The sequence below is a fragment of the Nipponia nippon genome, unplaced genomic scaffold (genome assembly GCF_047370975.1).
Source record: "Nipponia nippon isolate SJK-2023a ecotype South Korea unplaced genomic scaffold, ASM4737097v1 scaffold_3, whole genome shotgun sequence".
In the NCBI taxonomy this organism is placed as follows: domain Eukaryota; kingdom Metazoa; phylum Chordata; class Aves; order Pelecaniformes; family Threskiornithidae; genus Nipponia; species Nipponia nippon.
In genome coordinates this window covers 13,582,319-13,600,912 of record NW_028262347.1, presented here as the reverse complement: position 1 = coordinate 13,600,912, position 18,594 = coordinate 13,582,319, and the positions used below count along the sequence as shown (strand labels likewise).

The window sequence follows — 18,594 nt, the reverse complement described above, 5'->3', positions numbered from 1 at the left end:
TTACCTGTGGATGGACATGAAATGGAGATAAATACTGGTTCTTTTTTCTGACTCTGCAGTGAAGTGTGAGCCTCACTGGTGCCAGAATGCCTTGGGCTGCGCTAACAACAAAGTGGGGTCTCAGTAAGAGATTAATGCACAGAAATTGCACAACACCTGTTACTCACCAAAATACGCTAAAAACCACTGGGGCAGAAGGCTCTTACTCACAGCCAGCAGCTGCGCATTGCATATGCAGAAATCTTCGGGGGGGTTAAGTACAAAGAGATATGTGAACTCCAGCCCCTAGTTACTTGGGGACATCATAAAAGAACTCAGGCATAAAGAGAGGGTAAATTAATGGCAGTACTTAAGGACTTCAAAAATTTACTCCTTTTTTTTTCTTGAATCTGGACTGACTAAGCTGATTTGGGCTGAGCAGCAAAGCAGATGGGGCTGCTGGCTCTTTCACCTGAGGGCAGGGAACAAGCCAGGGACAAAGAAGCAGAGCAGGTGCTGCTGCATTTGGAGAATGGGACAGAAGGAGTCAGCAGGGAAGTGGCCAAACACTGTTTTCTTCTGTTTGTTTGCTTTGTAGGAGGGCTAGGGAAGGCGCATGGGCATCCACAAGTTGCTGCTGCTATAGCAGTAAAGAAAAGGGAATCTTAATCTTCTAACCCTCCAGAAATCTGATTTTTTTTTTGAGCCCTCTGTCCACCTCTACCCTGTGCATGTTAATAGTAGCATATCCTGAGGTCTGGAAAAGCTGCAGCCCCAGTATTTGTCCAGAGTGATCCTGCAGTCAACATGTTGGTATGGATTTGAGAGACCGGGGGAATAATGTGACACACAAGCTAAAATTTTCTATTTTGTATGAAACAACTAGAATAAATGTACTGCTTAAGTGGCAGGATTTGAAATTGAGATTTAGGTCAGGGGGGCATGTTCTCTAAAGATCTCTCTGTTTAATAAAAGGAACTAATAGATAGATCTTCCTCAACCTTTCAAGCACTGACTGCACAGTGACAGGGAGTGACTTTCTGCCTCCTCTGCTATATACTTTGTGTAGAGAGCAGAGTGAGAACTGACCATTCCAAACAGGTATCACAATTTTGAATCTAGATTCACATTGCATAAGTCTCATTCACTGTGTTAAGCTAAAAAGCAGAGAAAATAATCTCTCTGATTTACTTATTTTATGTAGGAACTGGCCAGAACATGTTCTACCTAGTACTTCGAACAAAAGCTTTCTGTTGCCTTTTGCATAAAGGAGTAAGAATCTTTTTTTCTTGTTTCATGACAAAAATAAAATCTGAAAAAAATGAAAGCAAGGATTGTGCTGTGAAAATAGAAAAATATATTGTCTTATTTTCGGCTGCATTTTAAGTACAAAATAAAACACAACATCCCTAAAATTTTATAGGCAGCATATAAATAACCTGCCTTCTGGTATAAACAGTGTAAACATCTGATTTGCAGCAAGGAAGGACTACCCTGAAAAGGATTTTAACTGACCTAAAATGATTATGCTTTGCTCTATCCATTGATTAACAAGATCTCTACCTCACTGGATATCCAAATCTTACATAGGAAATAAAACATTTCTTTAACGAGTAAGATCTTTGTACAAGTATTAGCTGGAATGATACCATGAAATCAGACCCTGGAGAAAGAGAATGACTGAATGCCTGAGTCACTGATTGGAGACACATTGAATACATTTGGACACTTTAGCTGTATCGGTGACTGAAAATTCCTGGTATATCCTCAGTTTAACATGTCAAGTAATTGTATCCATGCCTTGCCAGGCTAAGCACTGCAGAGGATACTAGTATTAAGTTATGACATATTAACAGCAACTTAATATTGAACTTGGGAACTTACTCAACATAATAAGTGCCATAAATGGGATCATCAATTTTCTCCCAGCCATATGGAAGCTCTGAAAAACAAAGAGTTATCTCTTTTAGTAAATGCAGTACAGAATGCTAAGATTTCTAATAATGAAATTGTGGATCTTTGCTGAGTGTTGAGGGAAATAACTTGATAGTGAAATTAGATACAGTGACTAAAGCAAATGCCAAATCTTGAAAACACACCCACCCACCCCCACCCCCTCACCCCCCACCCCATGGCAGCCACTAGTAGTAGTAACTTGAAAACTGGCATGCAAACACAGATCTCAGTCTCTAGAATAACACATTTTAGTTGAACGACTTTATTGTTCCAACAACTGTGCCAGCCAACAACTGTAGCACATCTTGTATGACATCACCACCAGAGGAAGTGAGGGCATTCTGTTTTCCCAAATAGGTACACACAAAAAACATGCTTTGCTTTTTGGGCTTTTTTTTTTTTTTTGCTAGGAATCCTGGAAAAGTTGGTCTAGAAGGAACGAAAAGAGTTTGCATCCTGCCATGCAAGTACATAAGTATATCTAAATGTTCCTGAGAAGTTTGGACTACTTGTCTCACTGCGATGGCAGTTCCACAACCACCAAAGGCATCCTGTTCCAAAGCTTAGTCATATATCAGGGACATCGGAGTACATAGTAGTACATGGAAGTACAAACCAAAATAAGATATTATAGCATCTTCTGGCAATACAACTAATTACATTTTGCAGAAATAGAGATCCCTAAAACATTCTGGTATTAACAATTAAAATGTTAAACACATTAATGTAATGATCTCAAAAATCAATCTGTGTTCACATACAAACAAACCATCACATATAAATGTACATCCATACATATTTTATTATCACTTACACTGAATGCTTAAAAAAATTATTACGCTGCCAACAGAACTTCATCTTGTGTTTAAAAGGCACCAGAGAGATGTGATAATTATCTCAGTTGACATGAACAGAGTAAAAACCTCAGTGCCAGATGTGATGACTTTGATGGAGGAGACTCACAAAAGGATGGGCATTCCCATCACGCACAGGTATTGATTTCTGTGCAGTTAAGGACCATGGCACAATATACAGGGAGTGGTACTGAGATTCTATAAGGAAATTTGACTCTGGAATTCCTTATCTCAGATTTTTTTTCCTTTTTAAACTCAGTTGCCCTTTTAACAACTTTTCAGAGACAATGAGTGCTGAACTAGACAGAGCAGAACTAATGAAGCTCATACTGAACACAGTTATTAAACTGGCCATAAACAAGTACTCCCAGATGATTTGAGCTTCTTTTTTTTTTTCAGTGACAATGTGAATAGACAATTACTGATGTGCTCTAAAAGGCAAATATGAAAGTAAAGCCTGACTGGCAATAGGGAGATTAAAGAGTTAAAAAACAATCTTAAGAAATGGCTTCATCTTTGCTTGTTACTTCTCGTTTAAATGCCTCTGTACTAGCTGATCTTTTCTTGAGTGAACCTGCTTAGATGGCTGTGGTCTTCATGTCACATTGCCCTCAGAGGATGTTCCTGCTCAGCCTATTCCAGAAAGGCACAACCTTCTGCTAGAGACTTCCAGATGAGGAACTCCACATTACTTTTTTTGTAACGAAAAGCTCAAGGACTTCCTTAATGTTGATACTCATTTTTTCCTGCTATTCTTACAATACTGTTAGCTTTGAAATCTTCACAAGTCCGCACTCCAAACTGCTTTTGTCAGGGCTATTTTCTTATTGTCACTTCATAGGAATGAATTGAGCATAACATATTTACACGGGTCACAGAATCACAGAATGGTTGAGGTTGGAAGGGACCTCTGGAGATTGTCTAGCCCAACCCCTCTGCTCAAAGCAGGGTCACCTACACCAGGTTGCTCAGTACCATCTCCAGTCAGCTTTTGAATATCTCCAAGGATGGAGACTCCATAACCTCTCTGGGCAACTTCTTCAAGTGTTTTGCTCACCCACAGAGTGAAGAAGTTTTTTTGTTATGTTTAAGCAGCATTTCCTGTATTTCAGTTTGTACCCTTTATCTCCTGTCCTGTCGCTGGGCACCATTGAAAAGAACCTGGTTCTGTCTTCCTTGCACCCTCCCTTCAGGTGTTTATTTACATTGATAAGATCCCCCCGACCTGTCTCTTCTCCATGCCAAACAGTCCCAGCTCTCTCAGCCTTTCCTTATAGGAGAGTTGTTCTCGTCCCTTAATCATCTTGGTGGCTCTTCACTGGACTCTCTCCTGTATGTCCATGTCTCTCATATTGAGGAGCCCAGAACTGGATCCAGAACTCGATCTGTGTCATCAGTGCTGAGTAGAGGGGAAGGATCATCTCCCTTGATCTGCTGGCAATGCTCTGCCAACTGCAGCCCAGGAGGCTGTTGGTCTGCTTTGTTGCAAGGGCACGTCCCTTGCTCATCAAGTCACCAAGCATTACAAAGCCCTGGTGTTGCTCTTTCCACACCTGCCCAGAACTTCAGTAAAATCTGTAGGTGATTGACCCTACACTGGTTCCCACAAATTCCTGTATATTCTGAGACAAGACTGTGGGATGTAATACATAAATATTCAAAATGAAAGCAGCTGATATGCACAAATCCTGTACAGCCCCTACAGTAAATTTCATTCCCAATGCACACGATAATAAGGCTCCTCTTAATAATTTCCTATGAAAAAATGATGCTTTTACATAACCCTATGACATAGAATAAATATAAAGTAATAGTTTAAATACAGTAGGTACATTTTATATTCATGTAACCTTGCACGGTTTTCTTCACCTAATTAAATTCATGTTGCTTTCATATCTAGCCATGTAAAATTACACTCCCTTAGATAAAAGTGAGGCAGGTACCAGTAAAATCTGTACATACTTAAAAATACACATAAACATGCACAGATACACACACACACACAAATGTGTGCATAGGTCCCTTTCCCAAAGTGTATTAGTAAACAGAGTTTTTTCCAACTACAAAAATTAAAAAAAGAAAGTAGATATTTTGCCCAAATATAAAAGTAGGTGTCCTTCTGTAAATATATACTCTTTAAAGTGTATAGATGCAGAGGACATGTTTTATTTTACATATTTATGAAAATCTGAAATAATCTGAGGGTTTGCTATTAACCTATCGGCCTATTTTTTCCTAAAGTAATGATGCATAACTGTATTTATGAACTAGCACAACTATTGAAAAGGCAAATGGCAAATCCCATTTTCTAGTGTAAAAGTCTGTAAAAATTTAATGAATCGGCCATATTATAGAGAACCCACTTTTAAATGCATGGATTGAACTACTGATTATCTAACATCATAAAATAGTCATGGGTTCAGAAGAAAGGAAATAAAAAATTACCTTCATGTACCATAATAGATATAAACTCCATGTAAGGCTATGCTCTAATTTCATTCTTCCATTTGAGATGCAGCCTGTAAGCTATGTTTAATTAAAATTCCATGTTAACCAGTAAAATGGAATTGCTAGAGCACAAACCCCAAGCCCCCTGCTGCTCCCCCCCAAAGTATGGCAGATAAGGTTAGCGGAGTGTAGTTTACTACAGAGCTTCTGCTAGAAGAATCTTCTGCTACATTTGCTTTCAGGAGCACTGTGATTATTTTTCATTACATTAAATGAAATCTATTCCATTTTTCACTATTGAAATGAAAGATTACAGCACAGAAGTACTTTAGTGCTTCATAAAATAGGAAGCTAAGCATTTACCAAATTAGGGGTGAGGGCATTACAGTTTCTCTTTTTCATTTCACTGTGCCCAGTGATGATCATCAGGGATGAGAGTGAACAGTAAACATTTATAAAAGAGAATTGTTATAAAACACTTGTAGAGGAGATTACTATTGGCCACCATGATTTGAATTGGGAAGGGAGCTATAAATTATAGCATTCTCTGATATTCATTTGGTAGCACTAGCATGCTAGTTCATGTATAATTTCTGCAACCAACAGTTTCATGGTTACTGTGCTATATATGAAGTATTCATTTTCATGAGCTCAACACTTCTGTCATTCATGTCTTTTAATTCTATTGACTCCACGAGGATTTCTCTGTATAGAAGGAAAAAAAAATTATCCTTTATTTTCAGTCTTCAATATCTGACATTGCATTCCCACAGATCTCCTCTTATCATCCAGTGAAGGGTCTGTTCAGGAATATTTGTAAAATCACCATTTAAAAATCAGTAATTGTGCAGCATTTGGCAATGCTGATACCACGAGTGGAAGGAAAGGTGCTGGATAATCTGTATAGTGCATATATATGCTCCTGTTTTCACATTTTATGCTTTATTCCTTACTGGAGAAACAGCATATAGCTAACATTGCAGCAGTCATCCAAAAGAAAAAAAAAAAAAAAAGATCAAAAAGGCGCAGCTGATACTCAGACACTTTGCTTAGTATGCATCTGGGTAAGCTTTTAAATGCAGAAGGAGCTGCATTTCTGAAAGTTAAATGCCCAGTGGTAACAAAGGCCCTTGTATTTTCAAAGAAAGAAAGAAACAAGGAAAGAAAGAAGGAAAGAAAGAAGGGAAAAAAGAAAGGAAAAACTAATATAAATTCAAGCAGGTCACTTTAATAATCTATGGGAGTGCCTTCTCATCACAGCCTGCTTATGCTAATGGTCCAGATGCTCTTATTCTGCCTTCTGAAAGCTGTTGTGTTTCAGAATGATTTTTGATGGTGCCACTTTCACTGGGGATGGGGGAAGGAGTACATTTTGGATCTCAATGTGCCAAGATGAAAAAGCATATTACCAAACCCAAAGATTATTTTTTCTGAAGTTTATGGTGTACTAATCGTGTTAAAGAGAGTCATAAAAACCTCTCAAGGTTGCAGAACAACAGCCAGCATTGTGTCACTACCCTACTGACAGGCTGGAAAGAAAGACGAGAGCATATTTCTTGAATTGGCTGCAATCAAAATATTTGTATAGTACAAAAGAGTATAGTATGAGAGAGAAAAAGAAAATGTAATGCCTGCCATTATTGAACATGCTGTCAATAAGGGTGTGGAAGCTGTGGAAGTCGGCATGAGTTTGGTTCACCTGCCTTGCTAATACCCAGGCACAGGTCAGGAATCCTTTTCTAACCTATGTATGAGACTTTTCAGAAAAATATTATAACTTTCCACTCAACAGCCCATGTTTGTTTTATCTCTTGCTTTCTCTCTTCTCTTTTCTTTCTCCCTGTTTCAAATTCAGTTTTGCCTTTTCAAGTCAGTTACCTACTACAGAAGGTATCAAATCAGCTGTGTTAAAAGTTACAAAATACCATGCCGCTCCGCAGTCCAATGAAGCTGCACACTGTTCCAGTTTCTTTAAGAGATATAGTCTTTGCAAATATTTATCTGCAAGTCTAAACCAGTGGTCCTCACTGCATAGCTTACACAGAAAATGTTGCCTGTAATACCCTAAGGTACAGTGCACAGATTCCCAAGGAGCAGATGCTGCTCATGGCATGCTGTGCTGCTCCCTCGGAGCAGAGGGCTGGCGGTGTCTGGTTTGAATGTTCTTGTTAGCACGTGTCCACGTTGCCCAGCCGATACATGAAATGATACAGTAGTTGCACTGCTGCTCCTGAAACCTTCTGTTACAGGTTGTCATAAGAAAAGAGAGGGTAACATTACTCACTGAAAGTCAGTATTTGACCTACTATCCACATACCTTCTGCTAGGTCACCTATCTGCATAACACATTGGAGCTCCAAAAACCAGCAAAAAATCAACAGGTATATGCTATGGTAAAATCCTTTCTAGTGCTTCAACAGGTTCCTTCACTTAGCCATGCTTCAAACATCATGGCCTAAACTGGAAAATGCAATTACTAACATGGACTTTGCTATGCTAGTGTACAAATCAAAAGCTGCAGGAGAAAATAAATCAGATAAAAAAATCAGAAGTTGAATTGTTCACTGTCTCAGTGAAAATAACAACAAAGGCAGGAATGGACAACCCTACCTCCATAGCAAAAACAAATTCACTCTTCCTATCATGGAAGACCTGGAAAGCTTAGGGAATGTACCAGCTCCAAGCCAAGCCATTGAATCATGGAATCTTAGAATCATTTAAGTTGGAAAAGATGCATGTAAGCTCAATTTCAATTAAACTCATGTTCTCAACTGCCACTCTCATAGCAGCAAATTTCACAAAGTCATGACTGTTTATGTTCTGTCTGTAATCACAAACCATTCATGTGCAATTTATTCTCATGAATAAAATGACATTATGCATAATTTCTTCTTGCACAATGGAAACAAATGTCTAAGTAACATTCACATCTGATAAATGCATCTTCTTCCTTCTGTGCAGCTTATTGTGACATGCAATGTCCTTAATTGTGCAGAACGTAGATTACTAAATATTACTATCAATTCAATGATATTTTCTCCCAGCATTGTTACCAAGTGAAATATTGCCAACAGGAGGGATATTTTTCACATTAGGTGTATTTGATCCCTCTGGCATGCAGAACTGTGTAACGTCTAATCAAGATTTGCATTAATACAGTGAAAAAGTACCAACTGAATTACTGAGTTTTAACTACCAAAAAGGAGTTCATAAAGGGCTTGTTAGCTATTAATTCAAATAAAAATGAAAAAATGCAACTAAAAAGAAATTAGGGGAAAAAATACCTTAGATGTTGAGAATGTAGTTAGGTTATTGTAGGCAGTGCCTGAGATGGTTTCCTTAATAAAGCCTTAACAAAGAACTCAATTCTCAGTAGTTTACTGGGCAATAGCTGAAGCTGGTCTGAGTACTCTCCCTGGACCTTTTCAAGAGAAAGCTTAGTGTTTCTGTTAAAAGATTCCAAACAAACTACAAAATCTTGTTTTCAGTGTATTTAAAAATAATAGATTTAAGTAAAGCAGAAATACTCACCGAAAAACATTTATTGTTAAAACTTTGATTTTTTTCTTTTAATCAAATCATGCTATCCTTTTGTCTTGTTCTCTGTCCTTACTCCTGTGTTATTTGTGCTGGGTACTTGGTTTATATTACAGAACATTTTGGGAGAGGGAAGTTTAAACCAGCTCCTTGTTGGTCTCACAATTTCCACTACAGTGACTTGTGTTTTGCTGGGGAAATAGAGACTACTAGGAAACACTGAAAAATCTCATTTTTTAGCTACAAGTTCTTGCCCAGGAGACTAGTTATAAATGCATCAGGTTTCCATGGAATAATTAAAGAGTTATGTTCCTTACCTTCCAAGAATAGTTCGGAATAATTTTCTGAATTCTGTCTTAATTACACGCTATCTCATTTTTACTATAACAAAGGGTACATCTAAACAGAGTCACTGAAACCCTTGTCCTCACAGCTCCTAGCTTTAAACTGGCTAACGTGGGCACTGCTAGGAGTGAAGTCACTTCAGGAGGAATCTGAGTGCAGAATGTGAACCTGCCGGAGAAGCTCAGCACGTGCCCCCGTGGTTACTCACACAGATGCTGAGGAGCTGTGATGGCATTGCTGGCTGGTTCGAAGTTCAGACATGCACATAAAAGAGAGCGTCACAGGCACACTCGTTTTACCAGCAGAAAAGGAGTTCCAAGTACATCAATTGCGCACAGCATTATCAGTTTGTATTCCTGAAGTTCAGCAGATTTGCTGAATACCATGTACAGCTCCAACAGGGAAGATTCTGCTTTTGAAAATGATTTTATTAACACAGCTTTTTTTTATGCTATATTCTTTAGACTTTGAAGAAAACAGACTGAAAAGAAACATTCTTTTTGATCTTTTGGATGTTCAAATCCTTCAGTGCTTGTACCTCATTACTGACTGTATCAATTCAGCCTTGTTACAAACCAGTGTTTTCTACCTAATAACTGCCTGATCTCATGAAGTTAGCTTTTCTTCTATTTGCTTTTCAGTCTCTTCATTTATTTATATTATTTCCTTTGGTGTTAAGTGTTTAACAACATACCCTGTGAATTTATGGAGTTATTGACTTGACTGTTATTATATAACCTAAAACTTGCAGTTTGGCTGCTGACCTAAAAAGCCCCATAAAGGTATGTGGCTACTAATAGCGCAGGCTAGACCTCATGGCAGGCAGCTAGGTGTTCTGTACTAGTACCTCAAATTCATATACAGGCTTCAACACACTTTAGCTATCCTTTACCTCTTAACCTCTGCTACAACAAAGAAAAAAAGCCTATTATTCTGTAACAAACATAAATGACACATTGTAATGCTATTTTCAGTGCCAAACTTTACTAAAGGGGAAATAGGATTACCCTCAGCCTCTCCTCACAGGGCAAGTGCTCCTGCCTCTCATCATCTTGGTGGCCCTCTGCTGAACTCAGTCCTCTTTAACGATCCAGTTTATCTTGTATTGGGGGACCCAAAACTGGATGCAGTATAATGAGTCAGTTCCCAACCTGTACTGTTGCAAGATTTTCTTCCTGCCCAGGTGCAGGACTTTGCATTTGTCCTTCTTGAATTTCGCAAAGTTTCTGCTGGCCCTTTTCTCCAGCCTGGCTAGGTCCCTCAATGGCAGCCCTGCCCTTGACCATGTTGACTGGTCCCCCTGGGGTCACCTGCAAAGGTGACTTTTTTGCCTCCTTCAGACTGTACATAAAGATGCCAAAACAGGACAGAGTCTGCTATAAACCCCTGCAATGCTCCTCTTGCATAGGCATTCAGGTGTAGTATGGCCCATTAACCACTACCCTCTGAGCCCCACCACCCAACCAGTTATTTATCTGTGCCGTTCTCCATCCAACCAGAATTTTAATGCCCTGAGTGTGGTACACAAATATCATGGGAAACAGTGAGAAGAATCTTACAAAAGTCAAGGTAAATGACACCCACTGCTTTTGCTTCATCCACAAATCCAGTCATTTTAGCATAGCAACCAGATTGGTCAGGCATGATTTGCACTGGGTAAATCCACACTGGCTGTTCCCAGTCACCACCCTCTCCTTCAGGTACCCAGAAATGTGTTCTCAGAGGACTCGCTTCACAGTTTTGTCAGGGACATTGTCAGGGCCTGTCACCTGCCAGCGTCCTGAGCTCCTCTGCCACAGCATCTTGAACTTCACTGTTTCATGGTCACTATAGCCAAAGCTGCCATCGATTATCACATCTCCCACTAGTTCTTGCGGTTAGTTCATAGCAGGTCCAGCTGTGCATCACCCTTCATGGTGGGCCCATCTGGCACGTATATTGAGAAGTTATCCTCTAAAACCACCAGAAATCCTGTTGCCTGCTTGTCTCCTGCCTTGCTGCCCATCTAGAAGATGTCAGGGAGGTTAAAACACCCCATGAAAACCAGAATCTGTGATTAAAGACTTCCTTGAGTTGTTTAAAGAAGGCTCCATTCACTTCCTTACCATGATGAGGGGGTCTGTACAACAACCCACCCACAAGTCTCCCCTGCCAGCCTCTCCACTGATCTTGACCCGCAGACTCTCCACCAGCCAGCCGTCCATCCCACAGGAGAGCTCTGTACATCCACGTTGTTCCTCTGCATAGAGGACTAGCCCCTTTTTTCACCTCCCCTAACCATTTTTCCTGGTCAAACAGGCTATTTTACCTTGTTTCTGACTGATTTTTAAAATAACACTAAAGTTTAATTAAAATTTCGATCAACATTAGAAAACATTTGTTTCATTACTTCATTTGTCTCACTGGGCCTTGAGAGTCTCAAGTCAGTGTTTCAAAATAAAGCACACAGCATAATGCTTTCTGTTTTTTTATTTTTCTGCCTTGTTATTACACCAAATGGCAATTACTTGATTTTATGTGACAGGCCAGTGAGGCAAATGGATAGACATATTATAAAAAGAGATGGGAAAATGTAGCATCTATAGTGATAATGAAAAAAAACCAACCAGCTGGGAACTACTTTGTATGCTTACAATGAACTGATTAGCTGTGGGTGGTCCACAAATAAAAAGCTATCCTGCCCAGACTGTAAAATTGCATAGGTATGTTACTTATATGTGATGAGCTGCAGCTGCCTCAGAAGCATCAGATATTGGCCTTGGATGTAAATCTCAGAGCAGATTAAATAAACTAGTGCTCTGATCAAGTACAACACATCTTACATTTCTATATTTTATTTCCAAGTGGCCAATGAAGTTGTATGCAATCAGATAGAAGAATCCTCCTCAAGGTACTTCCTACATGATCTGTTTCTATGACTACCATGCTTTTTTAATAATTAATGCAGATACATTAGTTGTTTAAATAGCATTTGATGAAATAGATAAATCAATACAATTGATGAGGGAGATTACGTTGCACTGTGGAAAATTCAGGTTAACACTGCAGCTTCTGAGGCAGCAATTCTTGATTTATACTAGTGAAATTAGATTAAAATCTGGTTTTGTCTCCTCAGTGGCTTCATTGACTTGTCTAAGGTGAGAACTTTAAAAGTCCCATCTTTTATTACTTTTTGCTTTGTTGCACAATAGATAAAAATCTGCTTTAGTTGCATGTAACTGCTTTCTGAAACTTCTTGTCATAACTTATTCATCATTATGCATTAGTTATATTTATGAGGACACTCAAATTGAGTCACTCCATACTTTAAACATTATGTTAAAAAATCCCTTGGCATTTGAATGACAAGGAAATATGTATGAATTCAGAAGCTTATTTTTCTTTATTTGAATTGTAATGCCATCTGCCAAAACTCTCTCTCAGTATGGTTCTATGACAGCATCAGAAAGGAACTGTGCATGAGAAACAGGTGTATGGTCCTTTGTTAATCTACCAGACACATTTTGTTTGCATTCATAAGGGCACTTTGCAAATGTAGTGTCCAATTAATACACCGATTTGTGATAATGACAAAATAATCAGGTTTCTAAGTCGCTTTTCCTTCAGGAGTTTTAATTGTATGGGATAATAATAAGACAGTTAAGATCTACCCATGTTTTCTTCATGTTTTAATGTTCAGTAATGTTGGCATGTAACTAATATGTTATAGGAAGAAGGGAAAAAAAAGGAAGGCAAGGTAGTATTTTCATGTTTGTAGTAATTATTTTTTATTTTTATGCTCTGCAATGTCATGAAAAGTGGCAACACACATATTTTCCACTCCCTTTTTCCCTCGTCTCTTTCCTTCCTAAGGGTGAATAGAGTAGTAACCCCAACACTAGAGAGGGGACTAAGAGGGTGCTGTGTTAGAGGGATAGGGTGGAGATGGGACAGAGGGATGGAGAAAAACAAAGAGCAGGCTGTGGTTCGTGTGTCTTGTTTATCGTTAAGCATCTCCAAAACCCTTTAGGTTCTTTTCCCAAAGAAAAAAGGACTCTTACCTCTCCCAAGAAAACCCAAATGTCTTTCAAAGACAACCTGCAGTCTATTCCTAATTCTCCCTAAACCTAGTAGTTTTTTACCAAAAGAATTTGTTCCTCTTCCTGCCTCCTTCTTTAGACTCCTTCCTTCCTGCCCCACTGGTGACGCAGTCCCCCTGAATTCTGCCAGGCCGGAGGACCTCCACTGCTGTATCTAAACCCGAGTCTTTCCCATTCCCAGAACTTTTGAGGGGAATAAGATTATAAAGACAACCAAAAGACTGCTGTGGCTACCTCAGAAAAAGCATATCAACAATAGTTAATGGAAGAAGAGAGTGCCTGCTCACTTTTTTCATTCATGTGCAGCAATAGCCTATTTGCATAAGTCAGAGGACTTTCAGGTTACTCAGTCATATGGCTGCCTTTATCATAAGCATCAACCCAGAGAAATGAGGTATCTGACTTTCACGATACTGCTATACATAACTTTGGAATCAGCAACTGCTGTACTTGAGTTATTGCAACAGAAAGTAACCTTTTCCTCAAAGTATGCCCTTGCTTTGTACCATGTGGTACAGTTTTGATTCCTGCACAGGTATTATATTAATTAATTATTTAAATTAAATTAATTACTTTTAATTGCATTTGTACTTAATGGTTGAAGGTAGGTCTCCAAACTGAAGCTGTACCAACTCAGTGGCACAATAAACAAATCTTCAATTTCAACTCCTCTTTTTGTGTTAGTATTTATTTTCTGCTCTTTACTGTTCTCCAGTCTCTTCAGCCCCTTAAATATCAAGGTCACTACAAGTTCTTAAAGAAAAGAAACCCTCCAAACTGTTTCCCCTACAACTTATCCCAAAAGTGGTCTACCACAAAGTTAATACAGAATAGACCCTACAGGGTCCCTACAGGAACACCAAACACGAAGACTGAACAGATCTCTTACTGCAGTATCTCATTTCAGCCCAGCTTTGCCTGAGTCTATTTTATACCTTTCTAATTCCTCTGTAAGCCAGTTTAGAAGTAATCAGATACAGGCATACAAAGGCATGCCTTTTACAGACTGACCTAGCAATACTTGATTGAAATTTTTTGAGGATTTCTCCTTCTGGCCCATGAGAAAAACTCAGATTAAATGCTTAGGCTGGGTCGCCTCAACATCAGCACACGCTGTTCAGAAGGCTCAGTGAGAAGGGCAGCAGCATGATCTTACTGACTAGAGCCTCAGTTACTTAAAAAAATACATGTATGAGGGCCTAAAAGAAAATATAAAAACTACCATTCAACCAAAGCTGTCTGTAAATCAGTAGAAAGGAGTGGATATCAGACAAATAAAGAACAGAAATTGCAAACAGGAGAAATGGATAAATTAGGCTGTGGCAACATGTTTTTTAAGACTGATTTTGTTGGCATTGTCTGTAACTATGCACACTTGTAATATAACCAGGGAAGAGCAAATAAGCACAGACCAGAACAACTTTTAGTGGCTGGTTATATTTCTTTTCATTCATTTGCAGTCTTCATAAAATTTAATAAACTCTACTGGCCATCTCCAGGCAGAACTCAGAGGATGAGAATTTTATTGGGACTTATTTACTGGACAGGTGCAGAGACTATAATTATTATCTTAAAGTCAAGCAGAGCCGGAAGGGACTTGATTTTACGTCTCTCTTGATAGACACTCCTGACATTGTAACTGTAATGCTTGCAATGTACTGCTGTAAAAATGTAATGTTGGGATTATCGTCCATAACTTTCAGATGCAGCAGAATGGGCTAGATTAAGTCTGTTTGCAATTTATGATATCTTCACTGTGTGCATTAATCAATAGCTAGTTATGTTTTTTCTTGGTGAACTTTAATTATTTTGAGGAAAATGTTATATGCCTACAGAATACGCGTGCTCAATTCCTAAGTTTGTCTTTTGTGCTGAGCTGCAGTCAGGATTTGTGGATTTGAACTAGTGTCTATTTTCTTCTTTGATATGTAATTAGGTGCTTGCATTTCACAGCCTTGGTTCACATCTGGTTCACTGGTCTGTTCTCACAGAAAAAGATTATTTCTGTATCATGGGAAAAAATAAGCTTCCAATCTTTTACAAAAAGTCTTACAAATGCAGAGAATTGAATGCTACATGCATTTTAGGTGCATATTTTTCTCTGCTCCACTGACAAAGTCAGTTGTGCAACTGCCATGTTTGTAAAACTGTTGGCTCTGAGCACTTGCAACACCTGTGGCAGAGGCAGCCTCTGCCAGGCTTTTAGTACACAGTGAAATGATAAAAATGTATTAGTTTTCCACTTTGCAGTTGCAGTCCTAATTACACAATGCAGCTGGTGCTGCAGGAAAATCCATGCTGTTTAACAGTAAAGGAATTTAAGTGGAAGGAGTGAAGATGGTGTTGCTTTGCAACTGTCTTTTTTCTCTTTAATCTCTTTTTTTCCTTCTACCATTTTAAAATGAGTAGATGATGAGAAAGGGCAAAGGGACAAGGAGAGTACAAAAGATGGGTGGAAATGAGTGAGAGAAAGCATCAGTGTGACAGTGAGGGGAGGAAGATATGTTGCTACTATTGGCATCATGGCTGGGCGAATCTTGCTTGGACTGGCCCTGAAATTGCTCATTTTCCTCCATATGTTACTTCTCTCATCCTTTATTTGTAAGCCTCTTCTCTTTTGCCAGTTCTATTTTCCTCAATTTTTCTCTTTTTTAAAATTTTATTTTCAGCTTCCTTTCTCCTTCTTTTTTTTAAATTGTTTGAGTCAGTAACAAACAGGATACCTTTTGGTTTCCTAAAAGTGAGGGAAGACAATGGTATCTCCTGCAATTTAAAATAGGAACAAATACTCATGCAATTTGTACCATACAGCCTAAAGAAGGGACAATGTGGTTAAAACTTCTGAGTTTGCAGAAGCTGAGTCTGCATATCTATATTAAGTCTAAAAGAGAATGGGGATTGTATAATATGCTTTTAAGATCATGAGCTGGTTGCTCCTTCAAAGCACAAAACACCTTGTGATATGAACATGTAACTCACTAGTGAGTGCTTAGCATGACAAGGATTTTATAAAATTAAAACTCATTTAGATGTCAGTCTAAGGTTCTTCTGAGACTATTTGCATTTCCTTGTCTTCCTTTAATAAAGATAATTAATGCCACTCAGTTGTTTTAGGACTACAACCGTAAACAGGATAAGTATGGGCTGTATCAGGTCTGTCAATTTTACATTGTCCAAAAGAGTCTGAAGTTCACAACACTTAACCATTATGTGCTCAGATTTCCAGTATCCTGCGCTCTTATGATAAGCATGACAACATCTGCTTACCTCAAAAAAATAGGGACCTCATGAGCAACTGCAATCCTACCAAGCATCAAAGTCATTCTCATGTCCCTTCAGAATAGGGCTGTTAAAAGCAATTGGTGTCAGACAGTATCTCTGAGCTAAACTCTGCCCACTGTTCAATTTCAGGTCAGACTTCTGCTGTTCAGATGTTACAGAGGTTCTGAAATAATTTAATAAAGTGAACCGAGACACCAGCTATCCATAGCCATCAATCACCAGCATCCTCATCCACAGTTAGTTATGACAGTGAGTGGAAAAACATATTGAAATAGCCAATGAAAGTAATGAAGAATATTGTATTAGTATCAAAGTCCTGGCAATCTTGAAAAATTCTTAATCAATTCTCAATCCTGTCTGTTCACACAACAAAATCTGGAGTCTGGAGGCTGTTTTGACCTAAAAATGACAGGCAATAGCACCTTCTTCACTGTAGCAAAAGTAATTCACTGCAACCAGACAACAATTAACACCATTTCACAGCTGCAACTGTCCTTGAATGATGGGACATATTCAGCCCTGCTCATGTTTCTGCTCTGTTCTCTTTAACGATTATTCTTATGAAAGATTTGCCATCTCCTTTCAGGATCTTTCTTTAACCATTAATAGCAAGAGGATTATTTATTTTTGTTCCAACAGAAAACATTAAAAACATCTTCAAAAGACTGGAAATTTTGCTGTGGCTATATTTTTGACTGTGGTACTCTGTGTAATCACATTCATCCCTCATGAGAAGCTCTCAATGAAGGGCTCAAATCGTGATGCAGAGCATATGACTTTGGTACAGATATTGTTAGGTCTTCTGCAAGTCAAGGTTACACTAATAAGCCAAAGTCTTTCTTTCATGTCACTATACAAGCCTGAGATAATCTGAGTAATTCTCCAGGAATGAAAGAGAAGGAATATTTAGCAGGGCGAAAGGACCAAGGAAATACAGACACACATCATGTGGAAGTTGCCACAGTAGAAATACTTCTGCACATGGACACAGGAATTTGCATTTCCCACTTGCAATAGCTCTCTGGCCCTGTGTCGTCTTTGCACCCATGTGCTGCCCAGCCCTGGTGGGATTCAGCTCTGCACAGGCAACAGGGCAGCCTCTGCCCTGCAGCAGTTTGCTTCTCTCCCAAAGAACCTGCACCAGTTTTGCTACTTCAGGGGAAGCAGTAGGGTTTAACCCATGGTAATTGTCCTTTAGGCACTGTCTTATCTTAGAACACAAGAACACTTTAAAGAGGGTTTCTGTCTTATTTTAGCTAATCTAATGGTCAGAAGGAGATAAACCCTTAAGAGAAACTATTGCTCTCACCTCATAAGTAGGCTTGCCCACTTATCTATTTAATTTTTCATAAATTGATAAACATTTATGTTATTAAGGACAATTAAAGACTGTGACAATATAAGGAAAAATATAATAAAAAACAAGGACATCAGCACTCGAACTTGTAAGAATAAAATATTGGATTAAAGAAAGGGAAAATTCATTCGATTACTGCAATATGAATGGTCTTGAGATGCCAAATATGAATATGAAATTCAATTTTTAATCTATCTAAAAGTATATGTCTGCAGTCTTTGATTTAGACTCATGTCTAATGCAAATCACATTAAGTAGAAGAAAACGTTTGGAAGAAAGAAAAAAGAGCAGAATAAAATGTATAACCTTCTCCCTTCTTTCCCAAAATAAGACCTTCATCTATTAAGGATAGCACATAAAAGCTTTTAATACTTTCTCCCTAGATCAGTTTTTACCTCTGTATGAATTTTTTTTTTTTTTTTAATCTTAATGGATATTTATGATAACCTTTGAGTTATCTAGAGGCTGAAAATGGGAATCTCTGCAGAAGGTTCTACTTTTAGCATTTCATGTTCCCTTTCAAAGAGATATAACCTAATAAAATGAACAATAGAAATGAAACAAATATGCATAAGAAGACTTTGAAAGCAGCAAAGTGTAATTTTCAATTAGGATAGTCTCCTTGCTGTTGTCCATTTCAAAGCATACAATAGACTGACAACATCTACAGATTATTTTTCACATTTGCCAAAGAAAATACCTTGTAACTCCATTTGTATGCAGTTGATACAAGATGAAAATTATCAAAATAACAAAA

General features: G+C 38.4%; 1 protein-coding gene across 17 annotated transcripts in view; it reads right to left on the bottom strand.

Moving 5' to 3' along the window:
* The window catches only part of MAGI2 (membrane associated guanylate kinase, WW and PDZ domain containing 2), a 756,464-nt gene that overhangs the window by 155,379 nt on the left and 582,491 nt on the right, over positions 1-18,594 (bottom strand). For all 17 annotated transcript variants that reach the window (XM_087764995.1, XM_087764994.1, XM_009462907.2 and 14 more), the window contains one exon: positions 1,864-1,921. In XM_087764995.1, the coding sequence (XP_087621121.1) occupies positions 1,864-1,921 (58 nt within the window). The remainder of the gene's footprint in view (positions 1-1,863; positions 1,922-18,594) is intronic.